This window comes from Mytilus edulis, chromosome 7 (genome assembly GCF_963676685.1).
Source record: "Mytilus edulis chromosome 7, xbMytEdul2.2, whole genome shotgun sequence".
Classification (NCBI taxonomy): Eukaryota; Metazoa; Mollusca; class Bivalvia; order Mytilida; family Mytilidae; genus Mytilus; species Mytilus edulis.
Window position 1 is genome coordinate 38,175,320 of NC_092350.1, and position 13,875 is coordinate 38,189,194.

Consider the following 13,875-nt stretch of genomic DNA (forward strand, 5'->3'; position numbering starts at 1 on the left):
AAGTATTTCTTGTTAGCTAATATATGATTCTTACTTAAAGCACTGTTGTGCATCACAAACAAATGACATCTATTTGTTTATATGTGTAAAAAAATAGGAAAGTAGGAAATGGGTTGACATCAATTGGACAGAAACCTAACAGCAAACCAACCAATGAAATGACATGTAAAGGACAATTTTGCAACAGTTTTTGAATACAAATTATATCCAGTAGGTACATATACTAAATTTTAGGACAGATTGAAGAATAATAGATAAACTATTGATTTTGTGGTGTTTCTCTCAACTGACACACTTGTTTTTTTCATGATTATTTATTATTGTCTTGATGGGCAATTAAAGCGTCCCTTTTATTTTCCACTTTGACAACAAATAATGTTGACCTTTCATCTATAAATAAGACAAAAACTTAATTTTTTTTTTCGAATTTCTATAGATAGCCAGGGGCAATGTGATATCCACGATGTCTGAAATTCTCGCTTCCGTTTTTTTTTTTTTAAATACTCTGCGTCTTCCATTCGCATTTAAGGTTTTCTACTCGACTCATGACTCTTTTTGTCTTGCTTGCCCACCTTTTTATTAAGTATTTAATCTGAATCTCGATACAAAATTTAAAGAAATGACACTTCCGGTAAATGATGGATAAAACCTAATCGACGATCCCTGGTCAATGGAAAAAGCCAATGCAATGTTACGCGACTCGGGTTTGCATACTTATTTTTATTTATTTTGGTAATCGATCTATTTCCGGTATCATGTAATATTTATCGTCATGAACATTGATGTTTTTACTTGCAGAACATTGGTTTCTTTTACATAAATTAAACATCTTTATACGTTCTGAAATTAATTTTATGTTTTTGTTGGATATGAACTTTGTCTTGTATATTTTTTTACTTGTCCACGGGCAACCAAGACAAAAAAAATTACTTGTCCGGTTGTTCAAATGTACGAGTCGGGCGAGTCGGGCATAGCATTTCCACACCCCTGGAAAAGCAATCACTGAGTTTGCTTTGTTTTTATCTTTTTATGTTACATTGTAATTTGAACAAACTTGAGTTTGTCTTAGATATATAATATACATTAGTATATTTTGGGTTTGAGTTGTTGTGTCATTGTCCTGTACCCTACATCATGATACTGGAGTTTTCTAATTACTAATTAAAAGTAAATTTTACCTGTAAATCGACTGCATTATGAAGAACTCTAAACTCCATACTTGCAGGTACAACATCAAATCTAATATGTTCTCCTTTGAAAAATGGTACCTGAAAAGAAGCAGAACTATTGTGTCATTCACTTTGGAACAAACTTTTAAATTTTTCATACAAAACTGTTCATATATTGAACAAAATACTACAACAAATGCTCATTCATCAACAGTTCTAACTTTCATTTCTCCAAAAAAAAGCTAAAGTGTCTTGGTTTTTTTTCCCTTAAAATTAAAACTAAGTTCATCATCTACTTATGGTTATTTTTATATTCTGTAAAATATTTTCTCTAATTGTACGGAATTTTATCCCTTTCCAAACCCATTGTATAAAAAAATTTAATCAACATGTGGTTGCCGGTGATCTCAAAAGATCATTGGATGATTTTAAGGGTCATGACCTTTATAGCTAACTGGATGGATCAAAATATGCTATGACAGGTGTTAATGAAATTGACAACTTCGTGCAATGTGAAAGGCACCCGAAGGGGATTTTCGGTTAATAAAAAAAGAAAATGTATTTTTTAATCATTAAAGAAACAGATTCTTACCTAGTTACATATGGATTATTGGATTTATCCAATCTTGATAGTTAAATTATAAATTTTAACGTCGTCGCCAAGGCTCAGACTTTAAAATTGATAATTTAACTATCTCGATTGGCTAAATCCGCTAATCCACTCGTATCAATGTAAGAATCTATATGTATATCTTTTGTTTTTCATACAGAACTATTCATATATTGAACTACATACTGCAGCAAGTGCACATTTTTCAATGGTCATCAAACAGAAGTGGTTAGATTTTTTTCTCCTCCTGTGATTAAAGCTAAGTTTATCAACTATTTAGGGCTATTTTTATTTTCTATCAAACATCTTATACTTTTTTTCATACAGAACGTTCCATATATTGAACAACATACTGCAAAAAGTGCAAATTTATCAATGGTCTTCAAACAGACGTGGCTTGGTTTATTTTCCTGAAATCAATGCTCAGTTTATCATCCATTTATGGCTATTTCTATTTTCTAGCACATGTCTTATATTTTTTCATACAGAATTGTTCATATATCGAACAACATACTGCAAAAAGTGCAAATTTATCAATAGTATTCATTTCTTCAATCAGAAGTTACTTGTTTTTCTCTTGAAATTACTACTCAGTTTATCATCTATTACCGGCTATTTCTATTTTCAAGCAAACATCCTTTTCTATACTTACAATGCTAAATTCTCCAACAGGCAGAGATGGAAAGGTAAATGTTCCATCGTCCTTTGATGTAACATAACATAAGGACTCCTGCTTGTCAGGGGAGACAAATCCTTTGGGAACTGATTTTTCGCAGTCCAGCACATCCTATAAATAAATTAATAGTACTAAAGTATTTTCACCCTTCTTGTTAAGGGCATTATGATAAAATATATAAAAATTTAACAAGTTAACAAGTGAATAATCATCGTAAATTCATTGAATTATGTGTAACAAAACTGTACAATGAATATCAACTGTGGATACTGTTAAATATTACAGCCTTGTCAGGGTTAACCACAATAATGTATAAGCTTGACCTACAATGGTTTACTTTTATAAATTGTTATTTGGATGGAGAGTTGTCTCATTGGCACTCATACCACATCTTCCTATATCTATTGATGAGTTTTTTTAAACAAATTAGTCATGGATTCTATATCAAACATTTATCACAATTAATAAATACTGAAACTGTTGAATTTCAGATACCAGAAAGAAAGTTGAATTTTCATATTAATAGTTCCAACACTTTGATTTGTAAGGTGATACATATATAAATATCAACTTCCAACTGATGACTTGTCTTTTCCTTATTGAACAATGAATGTTTCAAATACCAAAAGAAACAAGAAGTAATTGTAACAGGATGCTGTTACGAAGTCTCCCAAACAAAGCTCCCATAACTCACCATTCATATGGTCCCATGTTCATTTGATTTGATTTTTTGTCTCATAAAAAAATATATATGGCTTACGAGTGGGGATCTCCACCATTTACAAGTATTCAAACAGGAGGGGGTGGTGATGACCCCCAGGGACTTTACCTACATTTCATTTGATTAGTTTTATTGTCCCATACAAGAATATATATGGTTAAGGGGTGGGGATGTTGACCGTTTACAAGTTTTCAAACAAGAGGGGGTGGGGTGACCCCCTAGGGACTTCCCTTTTATTTCATTTCATTTGTTTTATTGTCCCCTACAAGAATATATATGGTTTAGGGGTGGGGATCTGGACCGTTTCCAAGATAATAGCACATTTTCAAATTGAACGGGGTGGGGAGGACCCCCAGGGACTTCCCTTTAATTTCATTTGATTTGTTTTATCGTCTCATTCAAGAATATATGAGGTTTAGGGGTGGGGATCTGGACCGTTTACAAGTTTTCAAACTAGAGGGGGTCGGGTGACCCCCTAGGGACTTCCCTTTTGTTTCATTTCATTTTTTGTATTGTCCCCTACAAGAATATATATGGTTAAGGGGTGGGGATCTGGACCGTTTACAAGATAATAGCACATTTTCAAATTGAACGGGGTGGGGAGGACCCCCAGGGACTTCCCTTTAATTTCATTTGATTTGTTTTATCGTCTCATTCAAGAATATATGAGGTTTAGGGGTGGGGATCTGGACCGTTTACAAGTTTTCAAACTAGAGGGGGTCGGGTGACCCCCTAGGGACTTCCCTTTTGTTTCATTTCATTTTTTGTATTGTCCCCTACAAGAATATATATGGTTAAGGGGTGGGGATCTGGACCGTTTACAAGATAATAGCACATTTTCAAATTGAACGGGGTGGGGAGGACCCCCAGGGACTTCCCTTTAATTTCATTTGATTTGTTTTATTGTCCCATTCAAGAATATATGAGGTTTAGGGGTGGGGATCTGGACAGTTTACAAGATAAAAGCATATTCTCAAATTAAAGGGGTCGGGGATGACCCCCCAGGGACTCCCCCTATATTTCATGTGATTTGTTTTATTGTCCTTTAATCATTTCTGAAGACTACATGTATCTATCACTTATAGTTTTCAAGTTATATTCATTTGAAAATTTTAGAAAAAAAAATCCCATAGGGTTCTATAGTAAACCCCTCCCTTCTTTCTGCCCCCCAAAATACCCCTTAATAGACCCCAATCCACAAACGAAAGATCGATGGCTCACCTAGACATATTAGTCTAACATTCTATGAAACCCTAAGTTAATCTGACCAGGGGTTATGGAGAAACGCTGCGGACAAGTTCATTTTTAATGTGGCGGAAGAAAAAGAAAAAGAAAAAGAAAAAGAAAAAGAAAAAGAAAAAGAACTAGATTTGTAATTGCTAGCAATAACGGATGGCACCCTCGTCTCCACATTGCCAGGCGAGCAGCAGCCATTTTGAAAATTCCAAAGTCAAAGGATGCATCTACACATGCAAGTTATCATTTTTGTAAAATTTCATTCAGTTTGGAGCATTTTGAAATTTTGGACAATTTTGCTGTTTCCATGGTTACGGTGGCCATTTTGGAAATTCCAACTTCAAAATGCAACTCCGCACTTGTCAGCCACTATTCCTGTAAAGTTTCATCCAGTTTGCAGCACTTTATTTTTTTTTGAAATTTTGAAAATTTGTGCTGCAACCATGGTTACAGTAGATAATTCCAAAATTCTAAAAGCAGACATCTCATTGCCACATGTCATGTTATATATTAATACAGTTTCATTTACTTTGGTGCAATACTCTCTGAGAAAATGCTGATTTTATGCATTTTTCCATAGGGTCAATGCAAAACTTGGCCCCAGTTTCCATGACAACGGCGGCCATTTTGAACTATCCAAATATTGTCTTGACATCTTGGCATACTGGAGAACATTTTCATAAAGTTTCATCCAGTTGGATCTTATAACGAAAGAGTTAGAATTTTTGATATTCTAGCTGTTTCCATGGTAACGGCAGCCATTTTGAAAATTCCAAAGTCAAACTGCATATCAGCACATGCCAGTTACCATTACTGTGGAGTATCTTCCAGTTTGGAACACTTTGATTTTTTTCGCATTTTTGCTGTTTCCATGGAAACGGCGGCCATCTTTTACCATTCCATACCAAGGTGCACAACTTTACATGGGGGTCCTCATTATAGTAAAGTTCCATCAACATTGGTCCATAGGATTCCGAGAAACACGACGGACAAAATGTGTGGAAGAAGAATAAGAAAAACTAGAATTGCCATTGCAAGCAATAGCGGATGTCACCCTTCCCCCATTGCCACTAAGCGGCAGCTATTTTTAATTTGTTTAACAGGGGATGCATATGTATGCATGGTAATACAGTATTTAAACTTTCATAACATTAAAAGCATGTTTGGAAATTGAAAATTGACAATTTTGCAGTTTTCATGGCAACGGTGGCCGTTTTGGAAATTCCAAAGTAAAAAGTCTTATTTATAGTTAGCAGTTAATTTCAACAAAGACTATTTACACTTTAAAGAAGATTTAGTGAACTGAAGTTAATCACATATTAAGCAGTAGTTAAAACAAAGGGCAATGGTTACAAAAGGACTATTTACATTTCAAAGACAAATAAGGAACTCAAAATATTACATTTTATTCACATTTAAAGCAGCAGTTAAAACCCATGGGCAATGATTTGAACCAATACTATTTACCGTTCAAACAAGATTTGGTAAACTGAAGTTACTCACATTTCTAAGCAGCAGTTAAAACAATGGACAGTAATTATAAAAAGACTATTTACATTTCAAAGATATTAAGGGAACTGAAAACCTTCACATTTTTAAATAGCAGTTAAAACAATGGAGAATGGTTCCAACAAAGACTATTTACACATCAAACAAGATTTAGTGAACTGAAGTTATTAACATTTTGAAGCAGCAGTAAAATTAAAAGACACTGATTTCAAAAAGACTATAAGTGAACCTAAATCATTCACATTTCTAAGCAGCAGTTAAAAACAATGGGCAATGGTTTAAAAAAAAAAAAAAAAAAAAAAACCAACACAATTTTGTGAATTCAAATCATTCACATGTTCAAGCAGCAGTTAAAACAATGGTTCATGGTTTAAAAAAGGTTAATTACATTTCAAAGACTATTTAGTGAACTCAATTCATTCACATTTAAAGTAGCAGTTAAGCAATGAGCAATGGTTTCAAAAAGACTTTTTACATTTTAAACACTATTAGTGAATTCATTACATTTACAGTTTCAAGAAGTAGCTAAAACAAAGAGCAATGGTTTAAAAAAATATATTTACATTTTAAATTCATTACATTTACATTTTCAAGCAGTAGTTAAAACAAAGGGCAATGGTTACAAACCGACTATTCACTTTTGAAAGACGATAATGGCACTGGAAACTTTCATATTTTCATGTAGTCGGAAAAATTGGGCAATGGTTCAACAAAACTATTTGCATTTCAAATACGATGAAGTGAAATATAATCTTTCACATTTTCAAGCAACAGTTGAAAAAATGGGCAATGGTTTCAAAAAAGACTTTTCAAACACAATTTTTTGAACTCAAATCATTCACTTTTCCAAGTAGGTGTTAAAACAATGGGCAGTGGTTTCAAAAAGACTATTTACATTTCAGACACTAGTAGGGAACTCAAATCATTCACATGTTCAAGCAGCAGTTAAAACTATGGACAAAGGTTTCAAAAAGACTATTTACTTTCAAACACAATTTTGTGAACTCACAAAATTCACATGTTCAAGCAGGTGTTAAAACAATGGGCAGTGGTTTCAAAAAGACTATTTACATTTTAAACACGATTTAATTAACTGAAGAAAAAAAATCAAAATTTCAAGCATTAGTTAAAACAATGGGCAATGGTTTTATAAAATACTATTTACATTTCAAAGACATTCACATTTTAAAGTAGCAGTTAAACAATGAGCAATGGTTTCAAAAAGACTATTTACATTTTAAAAACTATTAGTGAATTCATTACATTTACATTTTCAAGCAGTCGGTAAACAAAGAGCAATGGTTTCAAAAAGACTATTTTACATTTTAAACACTATAAGGGAATTCATTACATTTACATTTTCAAGCAGCAGTTAAAACAAAGGGCAATGGTTACACAACGACTTTGTACATTTGAAAGACGATAATGGCACTGGAAACTTTCATATTTTGAAGCAGCAGTAAAAAATAGGCAATGATTAAACAAAACTATTTACATTTCAAATACGATGAGGTGACATATATTCATTCACATTTTCAAGCAACAGTTAAACAATGGGCACTGGTTTCAAAAACGACTATTTACATTTCAAACACTATTTTGTGAACTCAAATCATTCACAGTTTTAAGCAGGTGTTAAAACAATGGACAGTGGTTTCAAAAAGACTATTCACATTTCAAACACTAGTAGGGAACTGAAATCATTTACATTTTCAAGCTTTAGTTATAACTATGGACAATGGTTTCAAAAAGACTATTTACATTTCAAACACAATTTTATGAACTCAAATCATTCACATTTTCAAGCAGGTGTTAAAACAATGGTCAGTGTTTTCAAAAAGACTATTTACATTTCAAACACTAGTAGGCAACTCAAATCATTTACATTTTCAAGCAGCAGTTAAAACTATTGGCAATGGTTTCAAAAAGACTATTAACATTTCAAACACTAGTAGGTAACTAAAATCATTCACATTTGCAAGCAGCAGTTAAAACAATGAGCAATGGTTTAAAAAAAGACTATTCTCATTTCAAACACGATGTAATGAACTCCAATCTTTCACATTTTCAAGCAGTAGTTAAAAACAATGGGCACTGTTTTCAAATAGACTATTTCCATTTTAAACACTATTTAGGGAACTGAAATCATTCACATTTTCAACCAGCAGTTTAACAATGTGCAATGGTTTCAAAAGGACTATTTACATTTCAAACACGATTTGTGTGACCTCAAAACATTCACATTTTCAACCAGCAGTTTAACAATGAGCAATGGTTTCAAAAAGACTATTTACATTTCAAATACGATTTAGTGAACTTAAATCATTCACATTTTCAACCAGCAGTTAAAACAATTGGCAATGGTTTCAAAAAGACGATTTACATTTAAAACACGATTAAGTGAACTGACAAAAAAACAAATTATCAAGCAGGTGTTAAAACAATAGGCAACGGTTTCAAAATCACTGCTTACATTTCAAACACAATTTAGTGAACTGAAATCATTCACATTTTCAAGCAGGTGTTAATGCAATAGACAATAGTTTCAAAATGACTATTTACATTTAAAACACAATTTGGTGAACTGAAATCCTTCACATGTTGAAGGAGGTGTTAAAAAAATGGTCAATGGTTTCAAAAAGACTATTTACATTTCAAACACAATTTAATGAACTTGAGTCATTTACATTTTCAACCAGCAGTTGAAACAATGGGGAATGTTTCCAAAAAAGACTATTTACATTTAAAACACGATTGAGTGAACTGATAAAAAAACCATTTTGAAGCAAACAGTTTAAACAATGGGCAATGGTTTCAAAAAATACTATTTACACTTCAACAAGATATAGTGAACTCAGATCATTCACATTTTTAAGCAGCAGAAATGACAATGGGCAATGGTTTCAAAACGACTATTTACATATAAAACACGGTTGAGTGAACTCAAATCATTCACATTTTCAAGCAGGTGTTAAAACAATGGGCAGTGTTTTCGAAAAGACTATTTACATTTCAAACACTAGTAGGGAACTCAAATCATTTACATTTTCAAGCAGCAGTTAAAACTATGGACAATGGTTTCAAAAAGACTATTAACATTTCAAACACTAGTAGGTAACTAAAATCATTCACATTTGCAAGCAGCAGTTAAAACAATGAGCAATGGTTTAAAAAAGACTATTCTCATTTCAAACACGATGTAATGAACCCCTAATCTTTCACATTTTCAAGCAGTAGTTAAAAACAATGGGCACTGTTTTCAAATAGACTATTTCCATTTTAAACACTATTTAGGGAACTGAAATCATTCACATGTTCAACCAGCAGTTTAACAATGTGCAATGGTTTCAAAAGGACTATTTACATTTTAAACACACTTTTATGTGACCTCAAAACATTCACATTTTCAACCAGCAGTTTAACAATGAGCAATGGTTTCAAAAAGACTATTTACATTTCAAATACGATTTTGTGAACTTAAATCAATCACATTTTCAACCAGCAGTTAAAACAATGGGCAATGGTTTCAAAAAGACGATTTACATTTAAAACACGATTAAGTGAACTGACAAAAAAAACAAATTATCAAGCAGGTGTTAAAACAATAGGCAACGGTTTCAAAATCACTGCTTACATTTCAAACACAATTTAGTGAACTGAAATCATTCACATTTTCAAGCAGGTGTTAATGCAATGGACAATAGTTTCAAAAGGACTATTTACATTTAAAACACAATTTAGTGAACTGAAATCCTTCACATTTTGAAGGAGGTGTTAAAAAAATGGTCAATGGTTTCAAAAAGACTATTTACATTTCAAACACAATTTAATGAACTTAAGTCATTTACATTTTCAACCAGCAGTTGAAACAATGGGAAATGTTTCCAAAAAAAAACTATTTACATTTAAAACACGATTGAATGAACTGATAAAAAAAACCATTTTGAAGCAAACAGTTTAAACAATGGGCAATGGTTTCAAAAAATACTATTTACACTTCAACAAGATCTTTATAGTGAACTCAGATCATTCACATTTTTAAGCAGCAGTAATGGCAATGGGCAATGGTTTCAAAACGACTATTTACACATAAAACACGGTTGAGTGGACTCAAATCATTCACATTTTGAAGCAGGTGTTAAAACAATGGGCAGTGTTTTCGAAAAGACTATTTACATTTCAAACACTAGTAGGGAACTCAAATCATTTACATTTTCAAGCAGCAGTTAAATATATGGACAATGGTTTCAAAAAGACTATTAACATTTCAAACACTAGTAGGTAACTAAAATCATTCACATTTGCAAGCAGCAGTTAAAACAATGAGCAATGGTTTAAAAAAGACTATTTACATTTCAAACACGATGTAATGAACTCCAATCTTTCACATTTTCAAGCAGTAGTTAAAAACAATGGGCACTGTTTTCAAATAGAATATTTCCATTTTAAACACTATTGAGGGAACTGAAATAATTCACATTTTCAACCAGCAGTTTAACAATGTGCAATGGTTTCAAAAGGACTATTTACATTTTAAACACGATTTAGTGAACTCAAATCATTCACCTTTTCCATCACGCGTTTAAAACAAATGAACAATGGTTTCAAAAAGACTATTTACATTTCAAACACGATAAAGTGAACTCAAATCATTCACCCATTCCATCACGCGTTTAAGAAAAAAGAAACAATGGTTTCCAAACGACTATTTACATTTCAAACACGATAAAGTGTACTCAAACCATTGAATCTGAAACTGGGACTGTGCCACTTTGAATAAGCCTCGTATATGCGATGCAGCATGGAAAAAGTTGATAATCATAGAGAAACTGGATTGATGTTTAGGCTATTTAATCAACAGGAATTTGCAATAGCACCATGTTGTGATAACTATAATATGTTTGTATAGTGTCCACCGAAATTTGCAATTTTCCGCGTACATATACATGGTCAATTAGGGTATCTCCATCAGTTGTTGGGTTATGCAATATTTGCATGAATCCAAATTGTTTCATGAACATCTGTATTGCTGAATTAGATTTTAGAATGTCTTCATTAAAATCTCCCAGAACTATTGTTGATCCGTCGTCTTGTGGTATGGCTACAAGAAGCTGTTGTAACTGTTCCAAGAATATAGATGTTGTATATGATTCTGGTCTATAAATGACAACTATGTTGGTTTTGATATTTTCAATTCTCAAACCAACACATTCAATATTACAAGATTCAAATGTTAATTGAGTATACTGCTGCTGATTTCGAACATAAATACCAACACCACCATGTTTTTTGTTGCTGAGGTCTTCAAAAATACCTTTTGCTGATGAATATGAGGAAGATCTTGGTTTATGTATCAGATTGAAATTGGTTAGATTCGGTGAAACAGAATTTGATTCCATCCAGGTCTCTGTCAAACAAATAAAATTCACATTTTGAATATCACTATTTGCCTGCAGGTCTTCAATATGTGGAATTAACCCTTGAATATTATGTAGCAATATACGTAATTGATTTTGCTTAAGGTTCTGATCATAATGTTGTTCGACTAAATACTTAGGCATCCTTTGTAGTGCAGTTGATATCTGTTCAGTGCAGTAGATCTTGTCTTCATCCAGGTCTTGTAAAAGAAGACCATCTTTTGATTTCACACGACTGAGAGCAACATAAGCCATTCCAGCAGCAAAAATGTTTTTCATTGAAATAACTGCTTTGTCAGTGGTTATTCCCTGTACTTTATGGGTAGTGCAGGCCCATGCTAACTGTAATGGAAATTGATTTCTGACAGCATTTTTCCTCAAGCTCTCTTCAATTGGTGTAATATCAATTGGTGTATGTTCTGTGGAATGTGAGGATGTGATAGGTTTCCGTCCAATGTTTTCATTGTCAAACAGCACTTTAATAGCATGCGGCAATGAAGAACCTTTTGGGCCAGGTAATATGCTTATGACAGTTCCAATTACTCCATTGACCAAACCTATTGTAATATCAATATTTCTTGTAAGCATTACTCTGGCGTTTGGTCCAATAAGCAACTGTGCTGGTAAATAATCATGTGTACTGTCATATGGTGCAGGTCTGAGAATAAGCTCACCTGTCTTCGGATTTCTATCATAATCTTGTGCCATTATTGTTACTGTTTCTTCACATACTTTGTCTATCATCTTGCTGTTGTGAGAATCAATCTCTTTGTTAGTAGCAAAAATGTGCAAACTATCTAATGGAACTGAATGCTGCATACAAGATTTTAATACAGATAGATCACGAGGGAGCAGATGTTCAGTTTTCTTCTTGACACGTAACCTATTCAATAATTTTGCAAATTCAGAATCCTCCTTCTGTCGCATGATCTGATTTAATTCTACCAGTGAAAAATTTAAACTCCATAATGGGAAAAAGTGTTCTGGTCTCAGATCGTAGAGACACTTTTGTTTCACAGGTGGAAGCTGGTAGAAATCTCCCACTGCAATAACACATATGTTCCCAAAAAGAGCATTTCCACTTTGCTTGATTTGACGAAGTCGCTCACTGATATACAGGAGGACACGTTGACCAACCATGGATATTTCGTCAATAATCAATATTTGAAGGTTCTGAAGTTTAGTGCGAAGCTTGTTTATTTCATCATCTCGTTTATAAATATAAGGAAACGGCAGTGATTTTGAGAGTGAAAAGGCTTGATGAAGAGTTGTTCCACCAATATTAAAAGCAGCAGTTGCTGTTGGTGCAGTGATAAGAACAACAATATCATCTGGATTAGGTGCATGTGGAGATAAAATTTTGTTTGTCTCATAACACAAACACTTAATTAAGTGGCTTTTACCTGTACCAGCACCCCCATTGATAAAAACTTTAAAAGGGTGTGGATTTTTGCCATTGACTTTATCTAGGCACCACTGTCTTATCTGATAGAACACTCTTTTCTGTTCTATATTTAGTTGTCGCAATAGGTGTTGTATTTGCTGACAAGTAAATATGCTTTGCCTTACTTCAAAATCTGTTCCTTTTCTGACTTTTTTGTTTAAAATGTCTAAATCTGGTATTTCTGAACCATCTTCATCATCAAGGTGTTCCTTCTCCACCTGTGCTTCTAAACGTTCAGCCTCCGATTCTGGAGCAATCAATGCCCATGCATCTTCAAGTGGTCCTTGTTTCTCTAACAAATCCTGCGCTTCATCTAATTCATCTGCATTTTGTTCAAATAAATGTCTGTTTGATTCGACAATAGTTTTAACTTGCTGTGGTTCCTTTGTTGAGTCCAGAGAAACTGCTCCATTTGAATACATTTCCTGATAGGTTTTAAATTTGAGAGGTTTTAACTGGTCATCAATTCTATGCGGTAAAAAAAGTTGTAGGCTTGACTTAAAATATAACTCCGGATTCTTGATTTTTGAAAATCTTGGATATGCTACAATGGCCGACTCTGTTCGAGAATGTTTTCGAATGTATCCAAGATCATTCTGCAGTTCAAATACATATTGTGAAGGTTTTTTAGGGATTTGTGAAGGTGACAGAACACGATAATCAGATGAAAATGAAGCATAACAAAGCATATCAAACTGAAAGCTGACTGGGCGAGCCTTGTATCTATCATACAACGAAGGCATCCAGATACTGGCATCTGGCTGATTGGCCCTCATTTGTATGATATTGAGCGGCAAGCTCATTTTCACTTGATTGTCACCTACAGGAAGAAACTGAACCTTTCTTGATGACTCCTTCAGATGAAGACCACATGCCCTATACGTAGCCTCTTGTGCGCTCACTTCCCGCTGGCGGAAGTATGCCCCTCCAATTTTTTTCATGGCATCCTGAGCATCACAATTACCTTCTGCTGCTTCTTTTCTTGCATTTTCTAAGACTAAGCCCATTTCTCTCTCTGCTTTCGAAATATAGGAGATAATGTACATAACACATGAATAAGCATCAGTTATGTACTGCAGATCCATGTTTGCAT

General features: G+C 33.4%; 1 protein-coding gene across 1 annotated transcript in view; it reads right to left on the minus strand.

Annotated features, from left to right (window-relative positions):
• The window catches only part of LOC139482661 (BOS complex subunit NOMO1-like), a 58,362-nt gene that overhangs the window by 25,000 nt on the left and 19,487 nt on the right, over positions 1–13,875 (minus strand). The window contains exons 7-8 of the mRNA XM_071266666.1: positions 2,432–2,566; positions 1,179–1,268 (exon numbers count right to left, since the gene is read on the minus strand). Of these exons, the coding sequence (XP_071122767.1) occupies positions 1,179–1,268; positions 2,432–2,566 (225 nt within the window). The remainder of the gene's footprint in view (positions 1–1,178; positions 1,269–2,431; positions 2,567–13,875) is intronic.